The sequence below is a fragment of the Electrona antarctica genome, assembly GCF_951216825.1.
Source record: "Electrona antarctica genome assembly, chromosome: 4".
Taxonomy (NCBI): domain Eukaryota; kingdom Metazoa; phylum Chordata; class Actinopteri; order Myctophiformes; family Myctophidae; genus Electrona; species Electrona antarctica.
The window spans coordinates 15,155,341-15,171,788 of record NC_136809.1 but is presented as its reverse complement, the minus strand read 5'-3'; the positions used below and the strand labels follow the sequence as shown (position 1 = coordinate 15,171,788).

At 44.9% G+C, this 16,448-nt stretch overlaps 1 protein-coding gene across 1 annotated transcript; it reads right to left on the bottom strand.

The window, feature by feature from the left end:
* Window positions 1-14,577: 14,577 nt before the first annotated feature.
* LOC306921161 (CDP-diacylglycerol--glycerol-3-phosphate 3-phosphatidyltransferase, mitochondrial-like) lies at window positions 14,578-16,233 on the bottom strand (the record flags this gene model as incomplete). Its single annotated transcript, XM_079498272.1, has 1 exon — window positions 14,578-16,233. One exon carries the CDS (start codon window positions 16,231-16,233, stop codon window positions 14,578-14,580), a length of 1,656 nt encoding a protein of 551 aa, XP_079354398.1.
* Between the last annotated feature and the right edge of the window lie 215 nt (window positions 16,234-16,448).

Here is a 16,448-nt window from a genome sequence, read left to right as displayed (position 1 = left end):
GTTTCATAATAAGGGGGCACCATAACATTTTATTCATTAAAATAAGTTATGTATTTGGATTTTATGTAGACACTGACATGTGTTCCTATACTATTACCTGCTGCTGGAGACCTGGAGTGTCACGTTATTTATGGTATACTCACTGTAACTGTACTAATTAATAATTCACTGAACATAAATTTGCTGTATAATTAGTAATTATCCAGCAAATTTCTGTTTAGTGAATCATTATAACTCGCCACTGCGTTGCACAGCCTTGCTTACCAATAGCTGTCGTGCAGCATGTACATTTGACATGACTTCAGTGAATATGTCTTATGCAATATCTCTCCATGCACTATGGAGTCTAAAACGTGTGCTCAGCACATCCGTGACTGCTGCCCTGTGCAGCATTTATCATGAGCGCTCCGGTTACACCGGTCCCCCACACACGAGTAATAGCATACCCCTCTACTCACTTCTCCTGCATTGCTGTTTGCATAACTTCTACAATACAGTACTGTATGTCAGGGGTTCTCAAACCGTGGGTCGCGACCCCTCGGGGGGTCGCCAAATTATTTTAGGGGGTCCCCAAATTATTTTTTTTAAAAAAAGAAAAAAAAAGTTTTTTTTTTAAATTTTATTTTCACGATTTTTCAAAAATAGCAGACCTACAAGCTCGTAGCGCGCCACTCGGTGGCGCGCTATGAGCTTGTAGATCTGCTATTTTTCAATAGCTAAATTATAACAATGCTTAAAACACCAAAAGGGGTTCCCGCCCAAAATGGTTTAAGGTTATTGTAGCAGTCAATTTATATTGGGGGTCGGGAGGGGCGGGGCGGGGGTCCCGAGACATTGCCAAAGCATTTCCGGGGGTCCCCGGCCAAAAACGTTGAGAACCCCTGCTGTATGTATAGATTACTATGTAATGTTCTGCAATGTTGGATAGATAGATTGTTAACAACATCATTATATCTTCAGCTTCCTCCTTCTAATCAGTCATCACTATATTCCCCTGGCTCTTCATTTCACTGTCTTATACTCTTCTGCACTCTACTTTTTGTACTGTACTATTGTCAGAGACAATATGTAATGTGTTTAGCATGAATTACAGCAATATCTGATACAAGTTACAGGGTATAGCAACAGACAATAATCACTATCAGTATCTGTTAAATAATTATAGAAATGAACTAAAAGCATGCACGCACGCACACACACCTGCACCTTTCGACTGTCAGGCGATTAATTGCGACGTTCAAGACTGCTTATAAGCAAGCGTTGCTCAGCAGCTGAATATACTGTACCAACACAGCCTGATGATCCACCCAACCATGAAACACCTACTTCTGGACAGAGAGTCGTCCACAGATGGCCCGTCCCAAACATGGACATATTGGACACACAAAATATCAACAACACCAACAAACACCGGGCTAGTTTAACAAGCATGTCGTCCCTCTGCCAATCACTCAGTTTCCCAGTTTGTCCTACCAAAATGTGTCCTCAAATATAACCAAATAGACCCTTGTACACACAATTTACAATTTGGGTCTTATAAGATGGATAGTTCCTTTGCTTGTTTCTGACTGGCTGAATTATGAAATGATGTCTCATGCACCTAACAGCACCACACTACATGTCATCATACACACCTCGTCCTAAAGGTGCAATGGAAACAAGCTGTAAGCTTTTTTGCGTTATGCTGTTGATTATGGTGGGTCAGATGTTTGTTACAGATGTATTTGACATACATGATGGACGATTCTGTTCTGTACGTACTGTCAGAAATGCAACAGCTTAATGCTGATATTTTGTAGTATACCGGTAATACACAATGGAAGATTTTCTGCCAAGAGTTGATTTGTGTTCTACTTGTCTGGAAGAGTTTATTTCCTCCCTGATATCTACTGATCTACTTTTTCCAAAAATGTTTGTTTCATTTTTGGAAAAACTGTGTGGATTTTATTTCATGATCAATAAAGACATCATCAATCAATCAATTGCAAAATACCTAATAAACACGTATTAGATCATGCATGCATCGATTTGAATTCCAATGATCATCAGACTATACTGTAGTTGCTGCAAATTTGTTGCAACTACAGCTGTCAGCTTATGTGACTTGTATTGATCCAAAACTATTTTTTTGCAATGCAAATAATCAATTGTATCAATATGTGTGGATGTGTTTATGTCCATATGTAAATGGTAAATGGTGCATTTATATAGCGCCTTTATCCAAGGCACTTTACATAGATTCTGCATTACATTCACCCATTCACACACACTTTCATCTCCCGCTTCGAATGGGATCAGTGTATTGAAACGGGGAAAATCAGGTGCAATCAGGCCTTTCAATAGACTGAGTAGACGTCTACCCGTCTACTCAGGTGCTCAGTAGGTTGATTCCTTCCGATTGTGTCGGTTGATCTGTGCAGTTTAATGCATCGCATGCAGCTACTGGAGCTCAGTAGGTGATCATTCCTTTCAATGCAGCCGTAACATCGAACATGCACTGCTCCCGTGCTTGCGGTTATGTTTAGGTTAGGATTAGAGATGCACTGCTCCCGTGCTTGCGGTTATGTTTAGGTTAGGATTAGAGATAGGGATAGTAATTTCGGAACAAGGAACCTTCTGACTAACGACACGGCACCGCTCCAGTAGCTGCATGCGATGCATTAAACTGCACAGATCAACAGACACAATCGGAAGGAATCAACCTACTGAGCACCTGAGTAGACGGGTAGACGTCTACTCAGTCTATTGAAAGGCCTGATTGCACCTGATTTTCCCCGTTTCAATACACTGATCCCATTCGAAACGGGTGCTTTCATACACCGATGGCGGAAGAAACCATGCAAGGCACCAACCAGCACATCAGGAGCAATTAGGGGTTCAGTATCTTGCTCAAGGACACTTCGACACCAACTCTGGGGGAGCCCGGGTTCGAACTGGCAACCTTGCCGTTACCATTCAGCCACTCTACCCCTGAGCCACTGCAGCCCCCTATGTATTTGGCAGTGAATCATTGTGTTTACTTCTTACGTCACGTTCTGTCTCTCTGCCTGCTTTCTGTCTTTCTACTCCGGCCACTCCCACACTGCAATCTCACCTCATTCCACACACCTGTCTCCATTCTCCCATACAGCCCTGCAACTCACGTGTGTCCATTTCACTAATCAGTCTGCATCCATTAAAACTGGACTCAAGTTGGTCATTCACTGCCAGATCCTAGTAGCATGGACTGCCTTGGTTGTCTTCTGCTTCTGGGTCCTCACCAGTGGCGTATCCAGGAATTACGTTTTGGACAGGCAAGATGTGTTAATTGTCGTCTTCCCCCGCACAATCGTAGCACTAAAGGTTTTCAAAGAGATATACCTGCCAGACGAGTAGGATACAAATGCTGAAAGGCATGCATTTACATTCCAATGGGTGATTGAGGGTTGCGCTCTACCGCAACGGCCAATCAGCTGTCCATTAATAGTTCTCAGGTCTTGTTTTTGTCATCTCTCTTTTCTCATTGTATGGATTTTGGCCAGGCCAGAAATGGATTTGGACAGGCGGACGCCTGCCCTCGCCTTATTGTAGATACGCCTCTGTCCTCACCTGACACAATGTGACGACTTATTTATATCTGTAATAACAAATGTTTAAAAGACAAATCCTGCATACACATTTCACAAAGATATATGTTTTGGAGAAATAATTACTGTATAGAATTATCATAGTCAGTATCATGTCTGTATCATGGTCAGTATCATGTCTGTATCATGGTCAGTATCATGTCAGTATCATGGTCAGTATCATGTCAGTATCATGGTCAGTATCATGTCAGTATCATGGTCAGTATCATGTCAGTATCATGGTCAGTATCATGTCTGTATCATGGTCAGTACTTTTTTGCAGAGTTCTAGGCATAGCAGGCAACTGCTGCTGTCAATGTTACAGGATGCCTACAAAGTAACAGCATTGTTGAGCTGTGACAGCAATCAGATGTACAAACATGTATCGGTCAACCCTGATCAAAGTGTGCAGTAATAATCCTAAAACCTTCACATACTGCCCATTCTCCGGGTGTAATACTGTAGTTGTAGGTGAGCAAACCAGACAGGTGTTTGTTCCGGAGGTCGAATCCACCTTTGACTACAGCCTGGAGGAAGGGTTTTTAATTACGGTAAGATGCTCAAATAAAAATACCACCCCCATGTGAATGCAATGTCACAGCTTGGGTAACAATATAGGCTATTTAGTGCAATATAGTCTATATTTAGTGCACAAGCTGGTTGTATGTGGATTACAGCTGGTACGGCTGGACCAAAAGAAGATTAACAGTTAACCACTTACGCTATATACTTTGTTAAACAGGGTCTCCCAGGGGTCTAAACTTGGCCACAGCCTTTTCCCCCCTCAACACCAAATCCCTTCACCGAAAATAGCCATGCCAATTTTCTTCGAATGTTCGCCTATTATGACATGGCCAGAAGATGTCAGATTAACAAGGATATTACTGGAGAAGATGGTACACCTGTCTTTGATATAGTGATATTGATATAGAGGTACAGTATATACCTACAGTACATCAGAGAAGTATTTGTTGTGTACATTGCTTTGTATGTATAATCTGTGACGATGTTAACGTGATGGGTTAGTTTTGTTGTACCCAATGTTTGTATCCTTATCTGTTGTCCTATTACTGTATGTGAGGAAAAACAAATCATCTATAATAATGTGTGTGTGTGTGTGTGCGTGTGTGCGTGCGTGCGTGCGTGCGTGCGTAAGCACCCTGCTTTCTTGCAGGTTCTTGTTTTTTTTCCCCCTTCTGATTAGGAGTGTTGAGTCATGATTCAGCAAGTCTGGCCAAACTATAATCAAGCCTTAGGTGTGTGCAGCTACACACACAAGTACATGAATGTAAAATGATATTCACAGAAACGCTTTGGTTATGCAGTTTAGAGTGTGTGTGTGTGTGTGTGTGTGAGTGCGCGGTGTCTAGTGAATTTGAATGAGTAATTTTGTATTTGTGTGTATTTGTGTGTATGTGCGCTGCAGTGTGCACAAGGGCATAATGTGCTGGCTATGGTGTGACATCAAGCACGCTTGTACTATATGTACCGGCCTGTTATCTGTGTGTGTGTGTGTGTGTGTGTGTGTGTGCATGTTGCTGCATATCACATGCGTGAAGTCAACATTTCGATGGAAAGTCTGACAGACGGCATGACAGCCTCAGAGGCTTTACATTACGTAAGTATCCAGGTGTACCTGTTTATCTCTTTCAAACACACACTCTCTCACACACACACACACACACACGTTCACACATAAACACACAAACACGTGTCGTGCACTCATAGACTGAGAGCTCATGGACACTCACCCAGGCACGCACCCAGGCACGCACGCACGCACGCACGCACGCACGCACGCACGCACAATAACATACGGGCACACAAAAACATCTGCTTTTTCAAAGCATTGATTAGGAGGAGATTTGGAGCATAATAACCATTCAAAGAGAAGTATTTTGAGCATTTTACAGCTGTCTGGAAATTCAAAAAGGGGAAAAATGGAATGCGTCACTGCAAGAGCTTGTCTCTTTATCCTGTGATCTATCACCCAATCTCTCTGTCTCTCTCCCGCTGACAGCTGACAAGTACAGGGACACACTGTTCACAGAGTCACAAGTTAACGCTCAACATCCTCTTTCTCTTGTCCACGCTCCCTCTCTGTAATGACCCCACCCCCCACATACACACGTCTATCTGTTTCTCTGACCCAACAATGGTATTTTCTGTGAGAGTGTGAGTAAGAGTCGAGGAATGTGTGCGTGTGCGTTTCTGCCGTATACTGTCACCAGCTGGCATGGTCAGAGGAATCATGGACAGGACAGGAATGGACAATGAGGGACAGAGAGAGGCAGAGAGATGAGTAGAAAGTGGCAGCTGGACTGTAGACCGTGGCGGTCATGTAAGGGTCACAAATCTGGCTGCACGGCCACTAGTCAGAGACAGACAGAACGAGAGAGAAAGATCGATGAGGCGTCTGAAGAACCAAAGTGAAGACTGTGTGTGTGTGTGTGTGTGTGTGTGTGTGTGTGTGTGTGTATGCGTTTGTGTGTGTCTGTGTGAGTGTGTGACCGTCTGAGGGGGAGATGCCTTAGCATTTGCATGCGAGGTTTCTTGCTGCCAAAGTACATTAAAAGTAACAGCAGCGATGTTTGCTCAGTTTGTTGGTACAGCATGGGCGTGTGTGTGTGTGTGTGTGTGTGTGTGTGTGTGTGTGTGTGTGTGTGTGTGTGTGCGCATGCGCATGCGTACATGTATGTGTGTTTTGCATTTGACCATGGCCCATGTTTTCCAGCTCCTCAGACAGGAAGTGCTACCTTAGCGACAAGATGAAAACACAGGAAGTACATACTGCATGCCTCACATTCCAGTATTGTCTCAGTACACTGACAGACAGAGAGAGAGAGAGAGAGAGAGAGAGAGAGAGAGAGAGAGAGAGAGAGAGAGAGAGAGAGAGAGAGAGAGAGAGAGAGAGAGAGAGAGAGCAAGGGGGAACAGAACTATGAGAGTGAGGGTGAAACATGTAGCCCACACAATGAAGTCTCGCAACAATGGGCGGCACAATTACTTTGCTCCGCAATGACACAAAATCTCCAACTCTGTGACTCCAGTCAGTCCCACAGATGGCTGGACACACATAAAAGGTAATTTATGAAGCCGTGGAAAGGAAGACAATTATGGCCGATATGGGGGAATAAAAATGTTCCGAAAATATGCAATTCTGGAATGGCATTCACCATAACAATAATATACAATGCGGGGATATTAAAATCCTCTGTGTTCTTTGGATTTTGGGAGACATACAGGGAATCGCATTAAGCCATCATAAGAAATACTTTATTTTGCTGGCTGGCACAGCTGGGAAAAACTGGACATCTGAAAACTCTCCCTCTGCAGAGACATTGGTTGAACGAATTGACTTCCTATTGTACTACTGAAAAGATTTTATACCATGTAAGGAGGAAACCAGAAACATTATGAGAAAATATGGGGTTTCTTTAAGTCTTTATGTGTCCTCCTGGTAACTAAATGGGATGTTGTATCATGTTTTTAATAATGCAAATGTAAAGATGGAACTTGTACTGTACCTGGGGTGTGTGTGGGTGGGTTGTTGTTGTCTCCACCAGGCCGAAGGCATGGGGAGAGAGTATGTTTTGCACTCAGTCCGTGTGTGCGTCCGTCCGTCCTTCCTTCCTTCCGTCCGTCTGTTACCAGCTAATCTCCGGCACCGTTGGCCCGATCCATGTCAAACTTTGCACACACACTCTCTGGATGCCAACGATGAACCTCTGCCCCAAATATTCCTCAACGGCCTGTTATAGCGCCACCATGAGGCCGATTTAGGCAAAACACATTTCTGTAGATTACTCGTACACATTTTATCCATACATCACACAATTCGGTATACACTATCTCCATAGTCATGTGATCAACACGGATCTGCACCATTTCCTATCTTCCTTCCTGATTGGCTAAGATTTGCTTCCAAAGCTCACATGATTGGTCCGTTTCGAACAAAATGCCACAAATCACAAACACAGTGTGCAAATTCCGTGAAATTATACACGCACATTTCCACTAGGCTGAGGACGACATGACACAATTTATTTTCCAAACCAGCCTCATGGTGGTGCTATAACAGGGCAATTCCTGTTTTTACCTATAACTGCATCGATCTGTGTACAACTTTGTATGCGCACTCCCTAGAGGCCATGGAAAAACATTTTCCCTGCATCCCTCCACATCTGCCGGTTATAGCGCCACCATGAGGCCGATTTCTGCAAAACACATTGTTTATATTAGTCGCACAGATTTCATCCAAATCTCATGCAAATCGGTATACATGATCTCTGTAGTCATGTGATCAAGACGAGTCTGTTTGATTTCTCAGATTCTACACTGATTGGCTAAGATTGCCTTCCAAAGTCTTCAGGAGTGGCCCGTTTTGTACAAAATGCTGCACATGTCCTGCTCATCCACAATTCTATCTTCAGAGATGCTATGAGTGATCTGGCTCTGCATTTCCTCAACAAAATTAAGAAAATTGTTGCAAAAAACAAACAAACATGTTTATATCACTCCTGAAAGATTTGCCAAACATCACACACACTCCTATCTTGCTGGTGGAGACCTGTGCCCAGAAGGGCACTTTTTCTAGTTTTATTTTATTTTGTCCTGTCCTGTCTTTTTTTTTTTTTTTTTAACGTTCATCTATATATAAATGCACCATGTCTCTGTACGTACAGTATGTATCTACGGCTGTAATCCACGTAACTCGAGAACCGTCCACCCCACCGACTTCAAATTCGACAGACTGGTTCCACGCTCCCACAGGGAGTGCAGTGCCTGGTGTCGAGTCGGTCGGACCCACGGCTGTCCAGAATCGCCCCAAAAGGCCTCTGCCCACTGTGCCCAGGGTCCATATATGGAGCTGTCCTGTTCTGACATCACAACACTCCATATTTGGGCATGCCTGACACAGAACTCCATACACACAGAGAGACAATTACAGTAATCTCCATATATGGGCATAAAAGGGACACAGACAAATGGGTGGAACGGGTACTTTGACACGGGTACAACGGGTATTGCATAGCCAGGTGGGGCATGGATCTCCAACTTCCATCGTTACCGACTCGGTGCTCTACAGCCGGGCACCAGTAGTTTAACTAAACTGAGAATGTTCACGTGCAACCATGAGTCCATTTATCTCTTCTACAACCTTCAAATTCTACAGAGTCTGTAATTCAGGCTGTAAAAGTTGAGAGAACAGCTGTCACCCGCTCTTCTTCAGACTGGCAGTGTATTCGAATAATCACAACGCCGGTATTAAAAGATTGTTAAGATTGTTTTGAATTTCAATTTCTGCTAAGCAGCTAGGCTGCCGCTTTGACTAATTTGTTTTCCAGTAGGCGTTATTTATGCAACTGCAGCACAGACGAAACAGAAGTGGGGGGCTTTATTTTCTACTGATTTCAGTACAGAATGTTAGGCGGAAGCATTTGAAAATTGTCGCAGCCAACACATCTTTTCCAAGAGACTGGACTTACAAATGGAGGATTTCTGTGTAGCAAACCTCTGTGTGTTTGTGTGTGTTGTGTGGAAAAAAAGAAGGAACTAACTAACTATTAACTAAACCTTTGTGTGTTTATTTTAACATTGAGTGTCACGTTTTAATTAACACTCAGGACACTCGGCGCACATGGACACACCTCGGCTATTGGGGTTGAATACAGCATTAAGGGAAGAATATTGTTGAATGATCGAATACCACCGTAATTTGAACTTTCACACTGAAGAAAGCGCCTTGGGGTTACTTTAGCTTTAAACTCAGACTTTACAATACATGGAAAATCATTAGGCTTAATTTATCTGTGACAGTGTAAAAATGGACATGGATCCTTGACTCCAGTGAGCACGTTTAATTTGCAAACGCGATATCTGAAAAGTAATGTAGTCACTGACGCATGAAGGTAATACAATCTCTGGTGAGATGAATACACCCAACAGGCACAATTAATGAATGACAAACCAATGAATCTCTTCCGAAGAGGCGTGGAATATAATTTCAAATCTGATACGTGTAATACACAATACCGAGTTTTTATTGACCTTTAATTAATCAGGGAAGACCATTGAGAGCATGCTCTCTTTTGCAAGGACGCCCTGAGTACAATCACACATACAAAAAATAAACAACAATAAACAATACCATTAGAATGTACACATCAGGTTCATCTTTTGTATAGCAAAAAAGTTTATTTGATACACTTTGATTATACTTTGCGTTATTTGGCATAATCTCTGTTGTTTAGAAATCAGTATTGGTTTGGAACTCCATACCACAGTTACATTGCCATACATTGTCATGACAAGAAAGACTTTGCCATAGTCTTTCTACTGGTAACAGTATTATAATACTGTGATAAATCACATTCAAACTGAATTTCACACTGCACTTTCTCTCATTGCTTTGCTATCTCTCTCTCTCTCTCCCTCCTTCCTTTCCTTCAATTACAGTACAGTAGCTCTTCCCTCCTCTGCGTGGCCTTGCATAACCTCCCTCACCCCTCTTAGCCTTTGCCCGCCTCTCACTCCTTCAATATCTCTCTCTCTCTCCCTCTCCCTCACTCCCTCTCTCTCTCTCCTACTCGCTCTCTCTATCATTGTGACGTCATTATTCTAGCATAGATTATGTCGGGCCAAACACCGGCTGGCTTTTCTCTCCTGCAGCCAACCTAACTCCCTGCCTCCCTCCCTCTCTCTCTTTCCAAACCACCTGTCTCTATAATGATAATAATAATATAGTAGCTCTGTCTTAGTCCCTCTATCATGTCCATGGCGTGTCTTAGTCCCTCTATCATGTCCATGGCGTGTCTTAGTCCCTCTATCATGTCCATGGCGTGTCTTAGTCCCTCTATCATGTCCATGGCGTGTCTCGCACCGTATGTGAGGTTCTGTGGTCTTAACACGTGTCACCATAATGTGTCATGAGGCATTTCGCAGACACTCCATCCAGAGACGTACAAAGAGCGAGATTATCAGAGTAAACAGTCGACAAATGAGAGGGTAAATAAAAGCAACAATAGTGCAAAAGACAATTTAGAGCTTCAAAGAAAATGGGATAACAGGCACATACCACACCTCCTACTGTAGCGTCCGTTTGTCCACAAAACATGCTCTCTAACTAACTATTTGTGGTCAATGAAAACCAATCTAAATAAATGAATGTTTTTATGTTCACATATTATGTGAACATAATCTGCATGGTACAGTAGCATCTATCAAACACAGTTGACAACTTGACAAGGGATAAAATGAAAGGGATAGTGCTAGGGGGTGAGGTGCCTGCCATTCAAATGTACGTAGGTTGGCCATATTCACACATGGTGGCCATTTTGCTTTGCTTCTTACTCAGTCGCCGAAGTTACTCCAGCCTCACTTTTCTATCCTCAGTGGCCTCTTTATTCTGCCATAACTTTTTCCTTCTCCCCATATCTCCCTCCCTCCCCGTTTCGTTTCGTTCTGTTCTGACAGTGTGATCCATGGGGGCATTATCTTTCCATTATGTGTCCATCCCATAATCGTTTGTCTCACCTCGCTGAGCATCACAGTGGGATATTAATCAGCTCAGCGACAAGTCTAATCACTCCCCCGATGCTATAATGGGAGCTGCGCTGCTGCAGTCTATCATGTACTAACCACCAGCACACGCACGCACGCGCACACACATGCACACGCACACACGTGTGAGCGCACGCACACACACACACACACACACACACACACACACACACACACACACACACACACACACACACACACACACACACACACACACACACACACACACACACACACACACACACACACACACACACACACACACACACACACACACACACACACACACACACACACCTCTGCCTATTGATACGTCTGGGGAAATCTACATTCACTAAGCTAGCCTATATGCCTACTGCTTATAAAACCAATCCTGATATCATCCCAATATGATATATGTTTTTCTTTTACGACATGACCCCTAGCGTCCCTATTCTGACCATGACACTGACATGGTACTGACCATGACACTGACATGGTACTGACCATGACACTGACATGGTACTGACCATGACACTGACATGGTACTGACCATGCCACTGACATGGTACTGACCATGCCACTGACATGGTACTGACCATGCCACTGACATGGTACTGACATGGTACTGACCATGACACTGACATGATACTGACATGGTACTGACCATGACACTGACATGATACTGACCATGACACTGACATGGTACTGACCATGACACTGACATGGTACTGACCATGACACTGACATGGTACTGACCATGACACTGACATGGGACTGACCATGACACTGACATGGGACTGACCATGACACTGACATGGGACTGACCATGGTACTGACATGGCACTGACATGGTACTGACATGGCACTGACCATGACACTGACATGGCACTGACCATGACACTGACATGGTACTGACCATGACACTGACATGGTACTGACCATGACATGGTACTGACCATGACACTGACATGGTACTGACCATGACACTGACATGGTACTGACCATGATACTGACATGGTACTGACCATGCCACTGACATGGTACTGACCATGACACTGACATGGTACTGACCATGACACTGACCATGGTACTGACATGGTACTGACCATGACACTGACATGGTACTGACCATGACACTGACCATGGTACTGACATGGTACTGACCATGACACTGACATGGTACTGACCATGACACTGACATGGTACTGTCATGGTACTGACCATGATACTATCACAGCCCTGTAGCCTGGCCTGTGTTGTGTCTTTCACAGGGCCTGCAGTGCAGGTTGGGTAATTGGGGTACCAATCAGATGTAAAAGGCTGGCCGCTGGCCTCTCTCTCTCTCTCTCTCTCTTTGCACCATTCAACACCCCACACTACATTTTCCACACATCCACACATTTCTGACACTACTGATTCCACTGATTAACACACCTCGTATTACTATTTGTTGAAACTTTCAGTTATTGTTTATATTGTAAATAAATTAGAGGTGCTCCGATCAGGTGTTTAGGGACGGATCCCGATCTCCGATTGTTTTTCTCACGATCGTCCGATACCGATCTTGTGCGTATGGGGATAATTTGAATATTTCCAAAATTATTATGTCAACCCACGTTAAAACTTCTTGTGTGTGTGGAGAGGAAGGGGAGAATATTTAGACCTGTCACAAAGATGAAAGACAATATACTATATATCTGATTGACTTAGATATATCTTGATACCACTTACAAGGTATAAAAGATCGGTTTCTCTGGATCGGGTAAATTGCCGATCACCGATCGAGTCATTTGCAGTGAAAATCGGCCGATCACCGGTCGGTGGCCGATCGATTGGAGCTGCCTCTAAAATAAATATATTGCTTGGTGCAATTTTCGTGTTTTCTTCCTTTTTGTTATTGCCTATGAGCCAGGTCGTAACAACACTGACCATGATACTGGTTCAAAACAGGTAGGTTGCACACATCCAGTCCCTTGCTGGTGCTGGACTAAAGGTAGTAACAGTGTAAAAAGATGAGAAGTCCGCACACAGCTCTGCTCCAGTGTTTATTATAAAAACACTGTCATTTTACAGGTTTGCGACATCAGCTATTTTCAGATGGTCGAAATGTATATAGAAAAACTAAAGTTTTCGAATAAATGTAGTCGAGTAAAGTAAAGTACATTATTTGCCTCTGAGATGTAGTGGAGTAGAAGTAAAGTATTGGAAATTGGAAACACTCAAGTAAAGTACAAATACCTCCAAATTGTACTTAAATATGGAGTGCTGTGATCCCCCCCCCTAAGACATGATCATCAGGTACTATTAGTGTACAGAAAGTGTTAAAATTATGTTTTTATGTAGCCACACCCACCAGTTCATTAAGTATACCACCTTCCACCCACCTGAACTTAAAGGGACACCTTTTTACAAAAAAATATATGTTAATGACGTTTAGAGGTGGTTTTAGATATTTTAGATTTTAGCAGTGAGCCCAGTGTCTGATGTCATGGACACTTCCTTCCTGGACTACAATTCCCATAATGCTTTGATGCACTGCTCCTCCTTGTGGATAGGGGAAGGGCTGTCTTACTGAGACAACATGTAGTCCAGGAAGCAAGTGAGCCCAGTGTCCATCAGACACTGGGCTCACTGCTAAAATCTAAAATATCTAAATCCACATACAGTATTACACACATATAAAGACCCCCAGGAAAGTGTTCTAAATCTTCTAAACGTCATTAACATATGCTGTGTTGTTTGATAATGGTGAGGGGTTAGGGTTATTTCACAAAAATGGTGTATTTTCAATTGGGCCTTTTGACACAAAGGCTTTCAGCTTTCAGGAAGAAACCCAAAATACACAGGGAAGAAGTTTGAATATTCTAACCACATCAGAGGTCTATTAGAGTAATGTTAACTTAAGTACAGTACTTAAGTAAATGTACAGTACTTAGTTACTTTACAGTACACCACTGCAAAGAGAAACCCACTCCAAACTCTTGGCTGCTGGGATGTCAGAAGTTCTTGATGAGGGGCATCACCAGCTTAACCCACAGCTGGACATGGTGGTCCACTAGAAGAAGTTCTTGATGAGGGGCATCACCAGCTTAACCCACAGCTGGACATGGTGGTCCACTAGAAGAAGTTCTTGATGAGGGGCATCACCATCTTAACCCACAGCTGGACATGGTGGTCCGCTAGAAGAAGTTCTTGATGAGGGGCATCACCAGCTTAACCCACAGCGGGACATGGTGGTCCACTAGAAGAAGTTCTTGATGAGGGGCATCACCAGCTTAACCCACAGCTGGACATGGTGGTCTGCTAGAAGAAGTTCTTGATGAGGGGCATCACCAGCTTAACCCACAGCGGGACATGGTGGTCCGCTAGAAGAAGTTCTTGATGAGGGGCATCACCAGCTTAACCCACAGCTGTACATGGTGGTCCGCTAGAAGAAGTTCTTGATGAGGGGCATCACCAGCTTAACCCACAGCGGGACATGGTGGTCGTCACGCTCAAACGTAGTGCCGGACACCTCTGAGGATCTCATGTACAACATCTCCTGTTCCTCCTGCAACTGGGCCTGCACTTCCTGGTTCTTCGTCACTATGGCAATCTGAGCCTCCAGGTCACGCTGAACCGAGCGGTAACCAAAATTAGGGGAGCCAATTAGAGTCAGGCAAGGCCGCTCCTGGCCCCGCAGGTAATACCACAGACCCTTGGCATGGAAGGTCCACTGCGGCCGGTGATACTCATGGAGATGCACCCTCTCTTGCTGTCCCAGCTGACGTACTTTGCTGTAGAATTGCCTGGCGATGTGCGTGTAAGCCGCGGGAATGGCCCCGATGACGCCCTTGGCTCTGAAGAAGCCGTTGGCCTCTGGCGAGGCGGTGAGGATGCGATAGACGGCTCCGCCCCACAGCACCAGACCCATGTAGATCTGCGTCAGATTGAAATAACCCGATGTGAGGAACAGCGTGGCGTCCGGACCTGCGTCTGTCAGCAAACGCCGCGTGATCTGCTCGTCCACCCGGATCCCCAAAGGCTTCATTTGAACCAGCGGGAACACCCACACGTTTTCGTCACCCTCGCCCCGCTCCCCCGCCCTTTCGTCCTCCGAGTCTTCCGGTGCGCTCAGGATCCGTTGGCGCGCTCGAGCCGCGTCGATCACCTCCATGATCCGCTTGTTGGCCGAGGACGAGAAATCTGCCCGGTTGCCTTTGTACGGGTGCACCGCGCCGTCCAGCATGTGGACCGAGTCGTCTGGCTGAAGCTGCAGGGACACATCGCCCACGGCCCCCACCAGCTCCGAGAAGAAGTCGGCCACTTCGGCGCAGTTCTCCAGCAGCGCGTAGCGGTCCTGCCGGTTGGTGAAGTACGAGTCACTCAAGTTGGCCCCGCTGATGATGACGCTGTCGTCAAACAGGTAAACCTTGATGTGCTGCACTCCGATGGTCTCGTTGAAACGCTGGGGGATTAGGAGCCTCAGCAGACCTCTCAGGTCTGGCGTGTGGTACAGAGAGACCCGCATCTGACTTGTGAAGCGCCTTATAAGAGGCAGCAGCATTGTCCTCGAGTTCACCTGGCCTCGCGAGCCACGCAAGTAGTCTAGCAGGACAGAGACTTTGAGGTCAGGCGCCTCCCCGTCTTCCTGTGAGCGCTCCAGTGCTTCCTCCATACAGTCCACCAGGTCTTGCTCCAGAGGGCCTGTTCCCAGATATAACGAGGCCATCACCACTCTCCTCTTGGCTGTTTTAATGCGTGCCTTCATAGCTTGATAGAACTGGTCAGGAGAGGTGAGGATGTGCACATGGGTGCCTGGCACCCTGAAGGCGGGCACGTGCTCCGCCATCCATTTGAAGCGAGCATGGAGGCCGCCGTCCGCTCCCTGGGCCTCCGTGTGACGAGGAACCAGCATCAGCACTGAGGACCCTCTCCTTACGTCCCGTGTGCGGAATAATCTGTCGGATCTTCGGGTAAAGACCCCGGCAATGGGCAGTGTATACACAGAGTACACGATTCTCCTCCACGGCATGGGAGCCGCGAAACAGCATTGAAGCCAGATTAACTTTCTGTTGTAGTGGCAGGCGTCAGTTCTTATCATCATTATGTGACTAACGTCATAGTAGGGACATCATAGTGCTGATGTCGAAGGTGGCTGATGTCATAGACTGGCCAATACTGTAGGTCTGATGCGACACGTTGTCAGCTTGTAGATCTGCTATTTTCACTTTCCTATATTCAGCTACAGCAGCGATTTTTGTCCTAACACAAATCATTAAATGCCATTGACAATGAAAGGAGAATTTACGTCATATG